Genomic DNA, 17,056 nt, shown 5'->3' on the forward strand with positions numbered 1-17,056 from the left:
AGATGTTAATACAGGACTGTTACTATTGAATGTATGCAAGGCTTGCTGATGGGCTCTACAGTATTCTTTTTCTTGCAAATCCCTGCCCCCCCCCCCCCGTTCAGTTTCTCCCATCCCCTCTTTTTGCAGGTGGCAGGAGAGAGACACTTCCTGCTCTCTAACTTTTTATTCAAAACATCCAGTGCATCCAGCAACCCCAATAAGAAGTTTTTGAATAAAGGTTAGAAAAAAAGGGAAGAGTCTTATTTCTATCGGGCTGCGTTGGGATCACCATTAACAATCTTTGTTTTATACACCCCATGAAAGCTTTGAGGCACATTGGCAGAATGTGGTAGTTTTTGCCCACTGTGAGAGCACTGAGGGACCAACTCTCATTTTGCTCCTCTCCTCCCAAAACTGTTTATGTTCAAGTTTGTCTTCATATAATAATTGGTATAAAACAGGCACCCCCAAACTTCAGCCCTCCAGATGTTTTGGACTACAATTCCCATCACCCCTGACCACTGGTCCTGTTAGCTAGGGATCATGGGAGTTGTAGGCCAAAACATCTGGAGGGCCGCAGTTTGGGGATGCCTGGTATAAAATGTTTCAGAACTTTTGGCTGCCCATAGACCGAGTTTCTTCTCATCTTCCTAGCTCTCTTTTTAATGGTTTTGCAGTGTCTTTTAGGTAGTAAGCCTATGAACAGGGACTGCCTTGTTTTTAATCTGTGTACACTACAGTGCTTAGTAAATGTTAGAATCATAGAATTGTAGGCTCGTCCAACCCCTTGCAATGCAGGAATCTGCAAGGCATCTAAACTCTGCTTAAAAATCACCAATGGGGGAGACCCCACAACCTCCTGAGGGAGCCCATTCCAATGCTGAACAGCCCTTACGGTCAGAAAGATCTTCCTGATGTTTAGTTGGAAACTCCTTTCTTGTAACTTGAAGCCATTGGTTCGAGTCCTACTCTGCAGAGCAGGAGAAAACAAACTTGCTCCATGTGACAGCCCTTCAGATATTTGAAGATGACCATCATATCTCTTCTCAGTCTCCCCTTTTCCAGGCTAAACACACCCAGCACCTTCAACCGTTCCTCATAAGGCTTGGTTTTATAAATTATTATTGTGATTAGGATGATGATAATCCATGCCCTAGTTTAATAATCAAAAGATCGTTATTTCCTTCTGTTATAAAAAAGATCAAATGCCTCCTATGACATGGATAGCTAAAGCAGAATGCTCTGTTTATATATCAGGCGGATTTGAGGCTTAATTGTTCTTTGTGGGATTAACTTTTTTTTTCTTTTATTGGAAATTTTATGCATTTATTTAAGGATTCTTAAAGTCCTAACCTCATAAGCACCTAAGCTTTAATTTGCATGTGAGAATAAAATTCTGACCCTAATAAAGCAGAGCACAGAAACCACTCGATATCTCCTTATCTTTGAACTACCAGAGCTTGTTTAAACATTTCCCTTAAATCTTCAAAAGGAGCTTATATCAAAGGGGACTTTTTTGAATAGCTAAGGTCCTCCTAGCCAAATGCCATGGGTTTCATGCCTTTATTCTTCTCTCTTTCCCCCTTCTTTTTCATGTGTCTGTATTTCTCATTCATACTTAAAACACTGCAGGAAGTTAATAACTGTATAGTGTGTGATAGAACATTTAATTTTAAACACATGGTAGTCTTGAACTTGTTCATCCCAGATCAATATTTCATGCAAGTAAATATCAATTAACAGTATCTAATAGACTCATAGAATTGCAAAGTTGGAAGGGACCCCAAGGGTCATCAGGCCCACCCCCCTGCAATGCAGGAATCTCAACATGGGGTCGGACATCCAATTTAAAACCATACCAGATCCTGCTTAGTTTTGCAACAGTGAAATTATGGTTAAATAATGGAGGTTTCACGGTGCTTGCCTCTTCCCCCTGCTTATTAGTCGTCCAGTAAAGGTATAAACATACCAACACCTTGTCTGTTTTTTTAAAAAACAGACAAAAAAGTTTTATTATAAGAAACAAACAATATTCCAAAATAGCATGTACAGCACAAATACACCTAAACAGTATGGCCATACATAACAATGCATGATGATATGAAAACCCAGGTGCAGGTGTTATATTTTTGTATTTCTCTGACATTTACGTAGATAATTTTGTGGGCTGTCCTTAAAAGTAGCATCTTACCAACACAGGACTCGTGTCTTTTTAAATGTATGTATGATGCATAGTCCCAAATCAAATTTCATTATTTCTAAGTTGGGTTAAACATTATTTTCGGCCTCCCTTCAGCTACACTTTGTTTGAATGTAGCATTAAAGGGAGTGAATTTCCAGGAGAATATCAAGAATTTTCTACCAGAGTCAGAAAACACCTTGTTTTTAACAATACCGTGCACCCCCCCCCCCAACTTGCAGTCTTACCATGATTTCATTATATTTTTAATAACTGAAAATAAATAAAACTACCCCTCCTTGGATAGTGCAAAAGTCCAGTAATTAATTAATTAATTAATTAATTTCACTCCCTCCCTCAGATTATACAAATTGGCTATATAATCTGTAGTTCTATTCTTAGATGCACATGACTGTCTCTGGATAGTGACCATTATTTATAAAGCTGCAGTGGTGACTTGTATTTGAGCTTCTTCCTTAATTCATAAACAGTAGAAGGAATCATATCAATATTTGGCAATACAGAAAAGCTTGAGTGAGTGGATTTGGACCTATTTTTTGTACATTTGTGTGAATGATACATGGATTGGGTTGAATTCTAGCCTTGTTGCACTAAAGTTTACTGAGTAAACAGAAGCTGGTTTACCTTTATCTGTAATGTGTAAATTGAAAACGGAACACGATTTAAATCCACAAACATACAATCAATTTCAATAATTTTAGACTGCAGTTGTATACTATGTATATACGGTACCTTGGAGTCAGCTTGAATTTATACAGTAGGAACTTACTCTTGAGTACACATGTAGACTTCCGCTATTAGTTTATTTGAATATTACGCACTTCTATTTCAAAAGTGGGTAATCTTTACTATGGACCAAGATACGTGCCAGTAAGTTGCTGTTCTATATATTTTTTAAAAGCTGGGAAACAGTGCTAACTGGGTGCATTTAGTAAGCCAATGGAATTGATTCATAAATTTATTCAAACCATTGTGTGATTGCAGTTAAAATGCTTTCTGTCTTAAAAAAAAACACCCTTGCATGTTGTATTTTTGGAAGAGAGACCACAACGTCATGAATGCACATTTGCTTTCTGTAGTTATCATTTGTTAATTGTATTTGCGCAATAACTATAGGTATATACATTAATGCCACTTAAAACTTTGCAGTGGAGATTACGCAGTGTGGTGCAAAGGTCTTCAGGGGGAAAAAATATTGTGTGGAGATGGGTACATATCAGATATCATTGTGTTTGAAAAGCCTAGTTAGTAGGCCTGCAGGCCATGTCAATGGTGCACATTGTTATTGGCAAAAGGCATGAATTACAGATCTCCACAGCTAAGGCAGAAACGGTGAACTTGCTTGGGTTGACAAAGACAAGTTTCTTCTTCTTGTATTGACCCTTCCTTTCCCTGGGGAAAAAAACCAATCTGTTCATCCCCCTCTTATGCTAAGTAGTCTGCCAGTAGGGTTGGCAGGGGTCCAATGCCAAAGTCTGACTGATGTCAAGCACCTGCTTCAGTTCGTTTCCTCATTTGCGTAGAAGCGGGGAAATCACCCTAATAAGCGGAGATGCATATATTAAGAAACGAGCACACAGAAAGACTGGAAGGGTCAGAACAAAAAATAAACTGTCAGGGAACCCTGGGCCATCAGGGGGTTTGTTAGGCCCTATCTTGTCTGTGTCTGCCCTAAAATCCTATTCATGAGCAGCCATCCATTCAAAATGTGGATATGAAACTAGAAATTGAGAACTCCGTCCACCAGAAACGGAGGGTGATTCCGGATTATGCCATTGCTTCAGCTGCCATGAAAATAGAGGTTATATTGTGCAGGCAATTTTCATCTTTGCCTTGATTGTTAACTGTAATATATGGAGATGAGAGGTAATGTGCTGTAAGGGTGTGGGGAAAAGGCAGAGGGATTTCTTAATCTGGTTGGTGTACAAAGTGGGTGTCTATAAGGCTTGTTGGAAGACGAGCTTCTAAACCAGGCTTCCTCAACCTCAGCCCTCCAGATGTTTTTGGCCTACATGAACTGCCATGATCCCTAGCTATCAGGACCAGTGGGCAGGGATGGTGGGAATTGTAGTCTCAAAACATCTGGAGGGCTGAGGTTGAGGAAGCCTGTTCTAAACAATAAAGAGCAGGCTCCTGACTGACAAAGTTGTCATATTTAGGGAATTTATGACTTCATCATTTATGGGCTACCTGGGCTGAAATTCTGTTTCCTGAGGAGCACAGTTCTGGCTTTGAGGGCACCTTGTTCTTCTGATGCGCCACTAAAACAGTACTTGCTGGGAAGGAGGCTGCCAGAGCATCAAATACTCTTCCTTGATGAGAGAATTGAATGCAGTGGGGTCAACTGCAACCTTCCCAGGGAAAAAAAACCCAACCAGACTGGAATTTACCCCACAAGAAAGACACTGACCTTATCCATTCAACATGGTAAGCCAAACTATGATATATTGGGACCATGCAAATGATCAGACTCCCAGAAAGGAGCTTTGTTTGTCTCTGGTCCTTTGGGCTGCTGCACCACCCTTGAACTAAGCCAAGGTTTGGTATAGCGTGTAATCCAAACACTGGCCCATGGCTAAGCTCTCTCTTTGCTAACTTATGAGCTACAGTGAAGAACAAACCATGGCTATAGCACATGTTTAGAGAGGAGAAAGCACAAGCCCAGTTCAGATGGTATCCTAATCCAAACCTTAGCAATGGCATTGTAGTCTGTTAATTATTTATTTCATAAAATCTATTTACTGCTTTATTGTAGAAAAAACCCTTAAAATGGTTGATTATGATTTGGTGTTTAATAAGTTTGAGTTGAGGAGGGAGAGAAAAGAGGCAGAAAGAAATACATGCTGAAAATGTGACTGGAATAAATATCTCCTTAAGCATTATTTGAATCTTTTCCTTTTGGACAAAGGAGCAAATATAAAACAAGGCATGAGTAAAAAGACCCAGAAGCTCCTCTCTGGGAAACCCACATGTTTGTATGGTCCTAGCAAGTCATAATTTGGGTTGTTGGGTTGTTGTGCAAACAAGTAGTCTGTGTTCTGTGTCAGCTACAACCCTCCCTGAACTGTGAGCCAGCTACAGGATAAAAAGGAGAACCATTCTCATGCAAAAGAAGAAGTGCCATTAGCAGAAAGACTGTTGGCTTGTGTTGGGAAAGCAAACAGATGCAAAACCATACTTTGAAATTTCTTTTCCATAAATGAATCATGGCATTATGTTTCTAAGAGATCTGCCCAGGAATGCAAATTGATTATTAGAGACACTCTGCTCTCCTGTTCCTTCTAACCCTGCTGGAATTCATTCTCTTACGTGCTCCTGGAAGGAACAGAGCCCATGTTCTCTTTTCCTTTGGGTCACCCTAGCAAGGAAAGTCCATCAGTTACCCGGATGGTGTAGCAGGTGGTGTCACGTCCCTTGGTCTGAAAAAAGTACAGACGTTGAGATCCCCACCCTCTGTTCCTGCTGCTGCCTTTGACATGTGGGGCTAGCTGTGTGGTCCTTTGCATCCTAGTCTATAAAGTGTAGTTTTCCTTTGTGTGTAACAAAGATGTGCTTTTAAAAAAAAATCTGTTTCGAAAATAATGAATTATTTAACAACTGCTGGCGATTAAATGAACTATTTGAGTGTGTTGTGTTTCTATTTTTAAAGAAGCAGAATTCAATTACTCCACTGCTCAGCTGATAATTTATAGCGCGTCATGACGTTCTGTAGAAACAGAGTGTCCTTTTTCAAATGAAACCCTTTTCAGGCTGGCAGGGAAATTGAAAAATTAGGCCACAAATAGAAAGTTATAAAATGTATTTATGATTTTCTTGGCAGCACTGCTTGCCTTAGACCATAATGATTGATTTTCGCATAACATTAAGAGCAAAATTCATTAAAAGCACAACTAAGACCGTGTCTTTAATGTTCTCAGTTTTTGTATATATTGACCTTGCATAATTTTCGTGAGTGAAATGGCATTTGTCAGATGTGACCAAGTACTGTTTACTGTAAAATAAGTTTGGGAGACATTTTTTTCAGATGGAGATGCCCATTTCCTCATGGGCAGCCTTCAGGGGTAGGTGGGGCACACACCAGTTGTGGGTAGGGTCTACTCTAAGGCAAGAACTGAGTGGAACCAGAGGCAAAAGTGTGCAGAGCAATGGGTTTTTCTTTTGTACATTCTAGCCATGTAAAAGTTTCAGACAAAGAAAGAGTCCAAGGACAGATTCCAGCCAGATAAAAGCACCCAGGAAGGGTATGGGACATGGCCATTGTTGGGTGTGGTCTGGGGTCCAGGAACTGGCTAGAGGGCTGTATTTGACCCTCAAACCTGAGGCTGACCTTGATATAAGGAGAGGCACACATCACCTTGGTCCTGAAGGACCTCCAACCTAGCCCCTTCTTTATTAGGTTCATCCTGCCTGGTTCTCCCTGCAGCAGTCCAGGAATTGTGAAGGAACAGAATCCCATGATTAATCCACTCCATCTTTAACATGGTAGAGCAGGCTCAACATATTTAAACATAACATAAAGTGCATATTCAGCATTTCTTCCATTTCTGCAACTGATTAAGGTATAGGTAAAGGGACCCCTGACTATTAGGTCCTGTCGTGACCGACTCTGGGGTTGCGCCGCTCATCTCGCATTATTGGCTGAGGGAGCCGGCGTACAGCTTCCAGGTCACGTGGCCAACATGACAAAGCCGCTTCTGGTGAACCAGAGCAGCACACGGAAATGCTGTTTACCTTCCTGCTGTAGCGGTACCTATTCATCTACTTGCACTTTGACATGCTTTCAAACTGCTACGGTAGGTTGGCAGGAGCTGGGACCGAGCAATGGGAGCTCACCCCATCACAGGGATTTGAACCACCGACCTTCTGATCAGCAAACCCTAGGCTCTGTGGTTTAACTTACAGCCCCACATCATATTTAACCAAAATTGTTTTCCTATTTCCCACGCTGGTACATTTTCATGCTTAACGTTCATGAAACGTGAATATTGCCAACCAATACAGTATTTGTCATTCCTAGTTCATTCCTCCAATCCTATAAAGGCTCTTGTAACTCACCCAAGCTTATGTACCTCCACGTGTTTTCCCGCCTTGTTCAGATATCCACCCAATGTCAGCCTTTGATGTGTCTGCCAATCCTATGCATTTTCCCATTAGGATTTCGTTCACTCCACCCATCTTTTTTTTTTTGCTGCTGTCCTTTACCTGACGCTCCATTGCTTTCATTTGTGTTCTTGCAACTACAGTGGTACCTCGGGTAACAGATGCTTCAGGTTACAGACTCCATTAACCCGGAAGTAGTACCTCGGGTTAAGAACTTTGCTTCAGGATGAGAACAGAAATTGTGCGGCTGCCGCACAGCAGCAGCAGGAGGCCCCATTAGCTAAAGTGGTACCTCAGGTTAAGAACGAATTAAGTTCTTATCCTGAGGTACCACTGTACCTGAACTTATGCCGAGTCTTAAATAAAGAACATGGTTGGCTCCAGATATGATGGCAAGATCGGACATTGGCTGGGAACATGAGCCTGGCATTCATGCTTTCTACAGAACGTACAAACAGATCGGAAGCTGCAAGAGAGGCCAAATAAACTAAGAGTGAGCTGTTTTTGTCCTTTGGCATTTTATATGAAGCTGTCACTTTCACAAGTATCCTTTTTGTCTACCTTTGAATATAAAATCAAAATCAGGGGAACCCAGGGGGGATCTTACTGAAAAGCAAAAGCAACCTGTAAAACGAAACTTGCCTAGTATGGGGTCACTTTTTTGGATGGGCAATGGCAGCAGGGAGAAAGGCACAGTACAAGGGCAAACGAGGCCTGAAAAGAAGTGTTACGGGAGAGCTGTGGCGTGATCTCCCAGAGTCTATTTTTAATAATCAATGGTGCTCTAAATTGGATTGGGACCAGTCTTATTCTGGGACGGGAGGCTTTAGTTGACTTTTCCCATCACAGCCATTTCATGAAAGGGGCAACTTTAAACTTAATGAATTGCTATTATTCGTGTGGGGTGTGTGTGTGTGTGTGTGTGTGTGTGTGTGAGAAAGACAGGTGCAATGTGGGTAGTGGGTACCAGTGCCCTGCCCACTCTCTGCAGCTAATATAAACTGTGAGAGGAAGGAAAATTCTTATGGGGAAAGAGTTTAACCTTTCCTTCCCCAGAGCCATACCCCTAGTGCGTGCATTCTGGAAGACAAAGACATTGGGAGATCTTGTCACAGATTTCTTTGCATCACATGTAGCTTGGTCCAGTTTGGCCAGTGTGCAGAGTAACAACATGACACAAGTGTGGGTGCGCAAGGTTTAACTATCCATCCCCATAACATTTTTGTAGCATGTTTTGTTTTAGAAGGGGTGTTCATGATTCCTCAATGCAGCAGAACTTCATCCATGATTTCCCCAATTCCCATGTGTGTTCAGTCTAGTCAGCACATACAATCTCACCTTAAATAAAGTTCAACTTGGAACTGACCCATTCAGTCTTGAAATGGGCATTGCTAACCTTATCTCAAAGCCACCCATTCTTGTTGCTTTGAGATGCCTTTTCCCCTCCTGTTCAACTGATGCAGCAGTGAATGAGTCATTGAAGGATATTCTTGGATTCCATTATCTGGAAGCTGATTACATCATTGCCTCATTGCTGTGGGTCTGAAATACTAATTCTTTTTGTCAGTCAAACTATCCCTTTTGCTTTCTCTCTCATATCTTCTCATAAGCAGCATTAGGAAAAGTGATTTTCATTGCTAAATCTGTGTCCTCCTAGCTGGCAGATTCTCTTTTCTGCAGGGTGGGGTGAGGATGGGCTTTCTTTTTTTTGCCACAGATTTTAGCTTGTTATTTCAATAGCACTTGTGCATTAAGGAACTTGGAATTTGAACACACACACGGTGTTAAGATCTTCTCATGTCATTTCATATTGATAAAGGTGGGAGTATGGAAATTAATAATAATAATAATAATAATAATAATAATAATAATAATAATATGCCACCCTTTATCGAGAGACCACAGGGTGATTTACAACATAAAACAGAAAATAATACTATAATAATACTATTGTTTAGGGGTGGGGGTTGTTGGGTTTTTTGTTGTTGCTGTTACTGATATTGATTTTGTGTTACATTATTTTTGGATCTTATGATTAATGCTGAAACTTTTTTTGTTGTGTTCTATTTATTGTTTATGACTACTTTTGTAATTGTGTAAATATTTTCATGTTGTAAGCCCCCTTGAGCCTAGTTTTAACTTTGGAAAGGAGTATACCGTGATAATGGTGATGATGAAAGGCCTTAGATGGAATTAACAGCTGAAAGCGAAGGCCTGCTTGAAGAGGAATGTTTTTGCCTGGTGTCTGAAGATAAGTAAGGAAGGTGTCAGGCGAGCCTCCCTGGGGAGAGCATTCCACAGATAGGGAGCCACCACAGAAAATTCCTGTTCTTGTGTTGCCACCTTCCAGACCTCTCATGGAAAGAGAACACAAGTAAGATGATTATTGCAGGGTCCTGTCTGGTTCATACTGGAATAGGCGGTCCTTGAGGTATTGTAGTCCTGAACCACATAAGGCTTTATAGGTCAAACCAGCACTTTGGCAGCAAAGCTTTTATTATTGCTTTACTGCAGCACTAAGCACATGTTCCCATTTGAGACTCAATTAGCATCAACTGATGTTAACCAGAGGTTTCAGCATGACTCTTGAGAGGCATTATGATGGCCTCCCTGCTAAAGCAATGACTTCTAGCTAGATTATTTGGAAACTCAGACATTGTTATTGTTGTTTAGTCGTTTAGTCGTGTCCGACTCTTCGTGACCCTATGGACCAGAGCAAACCAGGCACTCTTGTCTTCCACTGCCTCCCGCAGTTTGGTCAGACTCATGTTAGTAGCTTCTATGACACTGTCCAACCATTTTGTCCTCTTTCGTCGCCATCTCCTTGTGCCCTCAATCTTTCCCAACATCAGGGTCTTTTCCAGGGAGTCTTCTCTTCTCATGAGGTGGCCAAAGAATTGGAGCCTCAGCTTCAGGATCTGTCCTTCCAGTGAGCACTCAAGGCTGATTTCCATGTAATTAAATGGAAATAGTCCAAATATAGAAGATCACAGTGGGATTAAAATGGCATTCTGTTACAAACTTGATCAAATGCCTTCGAAAAGAAATGTTTAGCCAGGTACCGTAAGAGAGGTTGCCATTAAAAAGACCCACCTTAGTATCCTTACTAGACCAAGTCATATGAAATGGGGTCCTGGAGGAAGAAGACTCCCATTGGACAAGGCATTCTTTTGACTAAATGACACACTTGCATTTTTCAAGAGCATCTTGTTACTCTTTAATTCCAGGACTCTTTCCATTACTATCTGTTAGGGGAAGAGTGGATGGATAAATAGATTGTGATGATTTGTTAATTTCAAGCATTGGTTCCATTCACCATCTTCTGACAGAGCTGAGGATTCTGGACATCTGTTTTGCTCATTGGTGTGTCTTCATATGATGATATCTAGAATGGCAATCATACCTTAGGACTGATTTCTTTTGCTTTTTTTCCTTTAAATATATCTCAAAGCTGCAGTTAGATCAGCCACGGACAGTAAAAAACAGACAAGCAGAAAACAAGAACAAAACCCTGCTGTGGGCTGACCACAATTATGATCTCACTATGCTGGCAGCCTTTATACCAGTACAGTATTATGTAATGTAACAATCCTATGCACTCCCAGCACCAAAGTAAAAAGCAAAACAGTGCTTGTAGAGGCAAGAGATAACATAGTACACAGCCAGCCACTCCTACAAGTATTCCTGGCAACTCCGCCAACACCTGCCAGCCATGATGTTGTTGTTGTCATTTAGTCGTTTAGTTGTGTCCGACTCTTCATGACCCCATGGACCAGAGCACTCCAGGCACTCCTGTCTTCCACTTCCTCCCACAGTTTGGTCAGACTCATGTTGGTAGCTTCGAGAACACTGTCCAACCATCTCATCCTCTGTCGTCCCCTTCTCCTAGTGCCCTCAATCTTTCCCAACATCAGGGTCCTTTCCAGGGAGTCTTCTCTTCTCATGAGGTGGCCAAAGTATTGGAGCCTCAGCATCAGGATCTGTCCTTCCAGTGAGCACTCAGGGCTGATTTCCTTCAGAATGGATAGGTTTGATCTTCTTGCAGTCCATGGGACTGTCAAGAGTCTCCTCCAGCACCAGAATTCAAAAGCATCAATTCTTCGGCGATCAGCCTTCTTTATGGTCCAGCTCTCACTTCCATACAACACTAGTGGGAAAATCATACGGACCTTTGTCGGCAAGGTGATGTCTCTGCTTTTTAAGATGCTGTCTAGGTTTGTCATTGCTTTTCTCCCAAGAAGCAGGCGTCTTTTAATTTCGTGACTGCTGTCACCATCTGCAGTGATCATGGAACCCAAGAAAGTAAAATCTCTCACTGCCTCCATTTCTTCCCCTTCTATTTGCCAGGTGGTGACGGGACCAGTGGCCATGATCTTAGTTTTTTTTAAATTTGAGCTTCAGACCATATTTTGCGCTCTCTCTTTCACCCTTATTAAAAGGTTCTTTAATTCCTCCTCACTTTCTGCCATCAAGGTTGTGTCATCTGCATATCTGAGGTTGTTGATATTTCTTCCGGCAATCTTAATTCCGGTTTGGGATTCATCCAGTCCAGCCTTTCGCATGATGAATTCTGCATATAAGTTAAATAAGCTGGAGACAATATACAGCCTTGTCGTACTCCTTTCCTAATTTTGAACCAATCAGTTATTCCATATCCAGTTCTAACTGTAGCTTCTTGTCCCACATTGAGATTTCTCAGGAGACAGATGAGGTGATCAGAAACTCCCATTTCTTTAAGACATAGGACTCAGACATAGGACAAGGGTAAAGACTTCCTGGTCAAGAGTGAGTGGTTTATCCTTTTGTGATCCATACACTTATTTGTATTTCCTTGAAAGATTAAAGTTTGTTTCTTAACGAGCTATAGGTTAGACAAGAGGCTGAGGACACCCCCCCCCCCGAATCCTGGGAACTAGTTTAACCCCTACAGAGCTGCAATTCCTAGCGCCCTTCATGATCAACAGTTCTTGGGATTCTTGTTGTGTATGTGTGCGTGTGCGTGGATGCAGCCTGAGACCATACAGGATTAACTCTTTCCTTGCTGTTGTAGCATAGTCTCTCTCTTCCCCTTTTCCTTTTAGTTTTCTTTTTTGGGGGGTGGGGTAGCAGGTAGCAGAATTCATCTTGAGAGTGATAGAGGCAAGTCTGTTGTTTTGTCATAACAGAAAGGCTAGATGCAAGTAAGGCAAGGCCCTCCTCCCCTCATTACATCACTTGTGTTGCAATGGCTGTGGTGGACAGCCATCCAAATACTGAGAGACCTCAAACAGTTTTTAAAGAAAAGCTGTTCTGCCAAATTAGTGTAATCCACAATAAGCAAGATTGAAAGGATGGTAAAGGATCCAGTCAGCAAAAGAGACCAGAAGACAGGACTCTAAATCACTGTATGGAATTAAAAAGATTCTAGTGATGCCTCAACAAAATTATTGGTGCAATAATCCTGGGTAATCTCTACAAGTCTTGGAGAGTGTTGCTAGACAGTTTGTCATGTGTTAAATGTGCAACGAAAGTTTAATTATATATGTTTACAAGACATATTATAGTATATAAATGTCCCGCCTCACTTGTTCCAAGGGATATTTATGATATATAAGTACCAATGGTCCCCTCTCCTGGTCTGCCACCTCTGCCACACACTCTTCAGAGCCCTGTCAGTCCCTGACACTGCCTTAAACTGAATCAGACTGTTGTTTCTTCTAGCTCAGTTTTGTCTGCATTTACTGGCAGAAGTTCTCCAGGGTTTCAGGCAGGAGACTTTCTCAGCCCTGGCTGAAGATGCCAGGGATTTGAACCCAGAACCTTCTGCACGAAAAGCAGATGCTCTACCCCTGAGCTGTGGCATTTCTTTCATAAAGCTTCTTTGTGTTCCCCAGGGCAAAATAAGTAACCCATTTTGTCAAGTGTTGTGTGGACAGATAAGAAAAGTGTGCTGATCTCTTCATTATTTTATCTGCCTGATAATTAAAACATAGTTATATCTGAAAATAAATATAGGACAAAACAACAACAACCCACCAACACCTCCCTCTCACATATTTTTTAGATATGTTGTTATGTTTTTAAAGTGGCTGGGGAAACCCAACCAGATGGACGGGGTATAAGTGATAAAATTATTATTCAACTATCTGACTTTTAGAAGACATCTGAAGGCAGCCCTGTTTAGGGAAGTTTTTAAGGACTGATGTTTTTCTTATGTTTTTAGAGATGTTGTTATGCCGCCCAGAGTGACTGGGGAAACTCAGCCAGATGGGTGGGGTGTAAATAATAAAATTACTGGTAGTGTTATTATCACAGCAGAATAGCCATAAAACCTGCATATTATGAGGGATACTTTTGCTCTTTGGCTGCCATTCCCAAAGAATATTCTCTGGCAACAGATCCTGAGAGTGCTGTGCTGATTGAGATCACGAGCGAGTCAGTTTTACTATATTCTTAACAATCACGAGACTCCTGCTGGAAGACATTTAGACATAGATAATGGATTGATACCTACATACACCGGAGGTTGTACTCTGTGAAAGTGAGTACACCAGTAAGGGAGGAGGTGCCGTGTTTCTGTCCATTAATGGAAAGGCTGTGGAGGGAAAGCAGGCTTACAAATTAACATCCCGGAGCGAAAAGAGAAGGCAGGATGGTTACCGAGCAGCGCATCCTCTCCCCTCAGGTTTCATGTATTCGCTGCGGTGGAGTTAGTAATCTAGTGCCATTTACGCACTGTTAACTACTGATATTCCTGTTAAACAAATGGATGGCAGAAGGATGTTCCAAAAGTATCTCTTTCTCAGATCCTCTGTGTTGCAAGTAGGAATCCAACCATTCTAGCTTTTCAGTCTTCCAGGTATTGTTTGCCGCCACTCCTGCTGCTTTTCAAATAATTTTTAAAGGAGTAATTGCTGCTGTTTTGTTTTCCATGATGTGACTGAGAGCATGTTTTGTGTCTCTTCCCCTCTCCCTCCCCCTTTGCACAGATGCAGAAGATGGCATAGCAACGGATCCAGTCTTCCACCAAACTGGGGTCCCTCTGTGCACTGCAGTTGGACTGATGTGAAGCTTTTGTTTTGGACTGGAGGAGCTTGCCCACAGCTTGTCCTGAAATCCATTCTCTCCTAATTCATGAGCCAGCAGGATGTGGTCGCCGTGCTTTCAGAACGCCTTCTCATAGCTGCATACAAAGGGCAACTGGATAATGTTGTGCAGCTTATCAACAAGGGTGCCAAGGTAGCCGTTACCAAGGTAACAAGAGAAAAACTCCTTACAAATTCATGGAGAACTAACCTCACTCCCAAACCATTCATTCTTTCTGATAAATGTTCTTTTGGCTTTGAAAATCTTAATTGTTCGAGGAAGTGGTGCGGACGAAAGTATTTGATTTCCCCACCCCCAACTTGGGCCAGTTGCATTTAAATAAGACACTGTTTAGATGTGAAATAATTTTCCTCCTTTTTCTGCTAGTCTTCCTTTTCCAAGGGGAAGAAGCCTAGAGCATCATAAATGTGCAGAGTTGAACAGTGAATCCACTTCTGTATTTTTCTCAAAAGTGCACACTGCATTTTGCAGCAGCAAAATTAATGGTTGTGGGGGAGGGAAAACAAAATGAAGTTATCTGGGGCTGCCTGGAAAAAACAACACCTCCTCTGCTTTAAAAGGGAGGAGAGCATCCTGTTTGTCTTGGGGAATGTTACTCCAGCTGTAAATAATATATTTTAGGGAAGAGGGCTGTGAGTAAAATTTTCATTCCCTAATGCCTGGGAACATAGTAAATGCTTCTATTATACTGTGTAATCCTACTGATTTTTCAGAATTAAGGTTTGGAAGGGGTGGGTGAGATACAGGGTTTGAAAACTTAGATCTAGCATTTTTGAATTCACCTTCCAAATTTCACCAAAATCTTGTTCGAAACAAAACTGTTTTCCAACCATATATGTTTACAAATGGGAAAATGACAGAAATATATATTTCTCTTTGTATTTTATGTTGTCCTAGCCTGGAGCCAAGAAGTTGGGAATAGGGTGCTTCTCCAGTGTTGCTTTTATTCCATTCTTCCAGAGGCCAGCGGTTTAAACACACGCTGCTGCTTCAACATGAGTGGGATAAAAGTTGCAGGTCTTTAATGGCAGGTGCGGCCACAAGGACCCTTCCCCCAGAGAGTGGTCATTTGGAACAAGGATGGCACCAGAGATACTTGAAGAGGGTGGTGGTGACCACAAGGTGGAAGTGGCCTTCCTCAGGTGCCTCCCATGTACTAAAAATGTATATGGGAGCAGCCAATTTGCACCACATTCCAGGCTTCTTGGCAACTGACCTCGCCTGTCTTCACCATCCCCTCACTTTCCTAACACATAGATAGGAGGGAGATTTGTTTCACCTGGGAAGCACCAAGAATGTCTTCTAGTCCTAACATCAGGGCAAGCTTCCAGTTGCTTCTCCAGGAATTACTGGATTTCAGTCTACGCTACCACCCTATAGACAGTGTGTATTCCTGAACCCTGGAAAAGGTTGTAGGGATGGTGACAGCCTGTGCACCAGTTTGTGACTCGAAGGTGCACCAAACAGCTGAGCATCATTCTGGTGGAAGAGAGGGCTATTCATCTGGAACTACTAGCCTATCAAATATAGGTAGCTGGGCAGTGTGTCCTTAGAAGAAGGGACCGTGCACCTGCCAGTTCCACATAAATAGCAAGGAAGACAAATGCTCTTGTCAAATATTTGAGGAGGCCTCTACACTCCTAGAATGGTTGGAGTTTTGTGCAATTCCCGGTGAGAGTTGATTGTGATGGTTTTTGTAAGTGCAAGCCAAATTGAAGAGAAAAATGTCATGAGCTTGCAGAAAGAACCTCATGGGTGAGACTGAAGCATGCATTTAGTTTTCCCATTGAAATATTGTAATGCTTAACTTTGAGTGAGTTATGCCTTAAATTTTAGACTTGCTTCAGAGGTGGCATAATTTTAGAAAGGTTTGAGCTCTACATTCGGTAGCTACATAGGTGTAGCGCAGTCATTCTCCCAATTCCCCGTTCCCATTTGGGACAGGGTTTCACCTATCTTTATAGGAACCGCCCCAAGGAAAATTACAGACACGTCTTCTACTGTTGATGCATCTGCACTTGCTTATAGGAGGAATATACATTCCCTTAGCATTGGAATGTGAGCAGTTCTGCACTTCTAAACAGGGAGAATATCAATGCGGTATGTTATCTTGGAAGCTTGCAGGTAAAAAAAAAAAGTTTTGAGATTATTTCACTGACAGGCTGCTGATGTTCATTTTCAACCCACACTAATTTTAAGGGCTGGAGACAGTTCAGAGTTCAGAAATGACAGGGTCCAATCTTAATGGGTAAGATAAACCCTGTACTGTAAAAGAAATGTCTCCCATCTGAAGCAATGAATTGCATTACAGTGTATTGCAGTGCCAGAAAGTGCCCATTTTTTTGTGCCACTGGTAGCTCAGTGCAGGGTGGTAGAGGGAGGAGTGGGCCCATGGGAGGGACTCTCAGGGTGGACTCATCAAATGCACCTCCGTCCCCCTCTTCACTTTGAGCCCTCACACATTATTTCTGACCATCTGTAGAGGGTGAATGTTCGTGAGGGCATATGACTTCCAATATTTGAACAGATTTTAGAATAAACTCCTTATACTGGCTAAAGATAATGAATATAACTGTGGAACAGTTATGGAGGTATTCAAATCATGCTGAATTCGGGCTAGTACACACAGAACTCTTTAAACAGGAAGAAAACAGCATTTTTGATTTCTTGTTTACTTGAAGCAGCAAC

The 17,056-nt window shown here is 41.8% G+C and overlaps 1 protein-coding gene across 7 annotated transcripts in view; it reads left to right on the plus strand.

Annotated features, from left to right (window-relative positions):
• Nucleotides 1–17,056, plus strand: part of ANKRD6 (ankyrin repeat domain 6) — a 69,495-nt gene that overhangs the window by 22,924 nt on the left and 29,515 nt on the right. For 3 of the 7 annotated variants that reach the window (XM_035109394.3, XM_088667204.1, XM_088667206.1), the window contains exon 2: nucleotides 14,251–14,515. In XM_035109394.3, coding sequence (XP_034965285.1) covers nucleotides 14,396–14,515 — 120 coding nt within the window. In that variant the 5' untranslated portion in view covers nucleotides 14,251–14,395. Of the gene's footprint in view, nucleotides 1–13,741; nucleotides 14,121–14,250; nucleotides 14,516–17,056 lie in introns of those variants that run through there. The other 4 variants (XM_088667207.1, XM_088667208.1, XM_060272593.2 and 1 more) reach the window with 4 other exon arrangements.

This window comes from Zootoca vivipara, chromosome 3 (genome assembly GCF_965207765.1).
Source record: "Zootoca vivipara chromosome 3, rZooViv2.hap1.1, whole genome shotgun sequence".
In the NCBI taxonomy this organism is placed as follows: domain Eukaryota; kingdom Metazoa; phylum Chordata; class Lepidosauria; order Squamata; family Lacertidae; genus Zootoca; species Zootoca vivipara.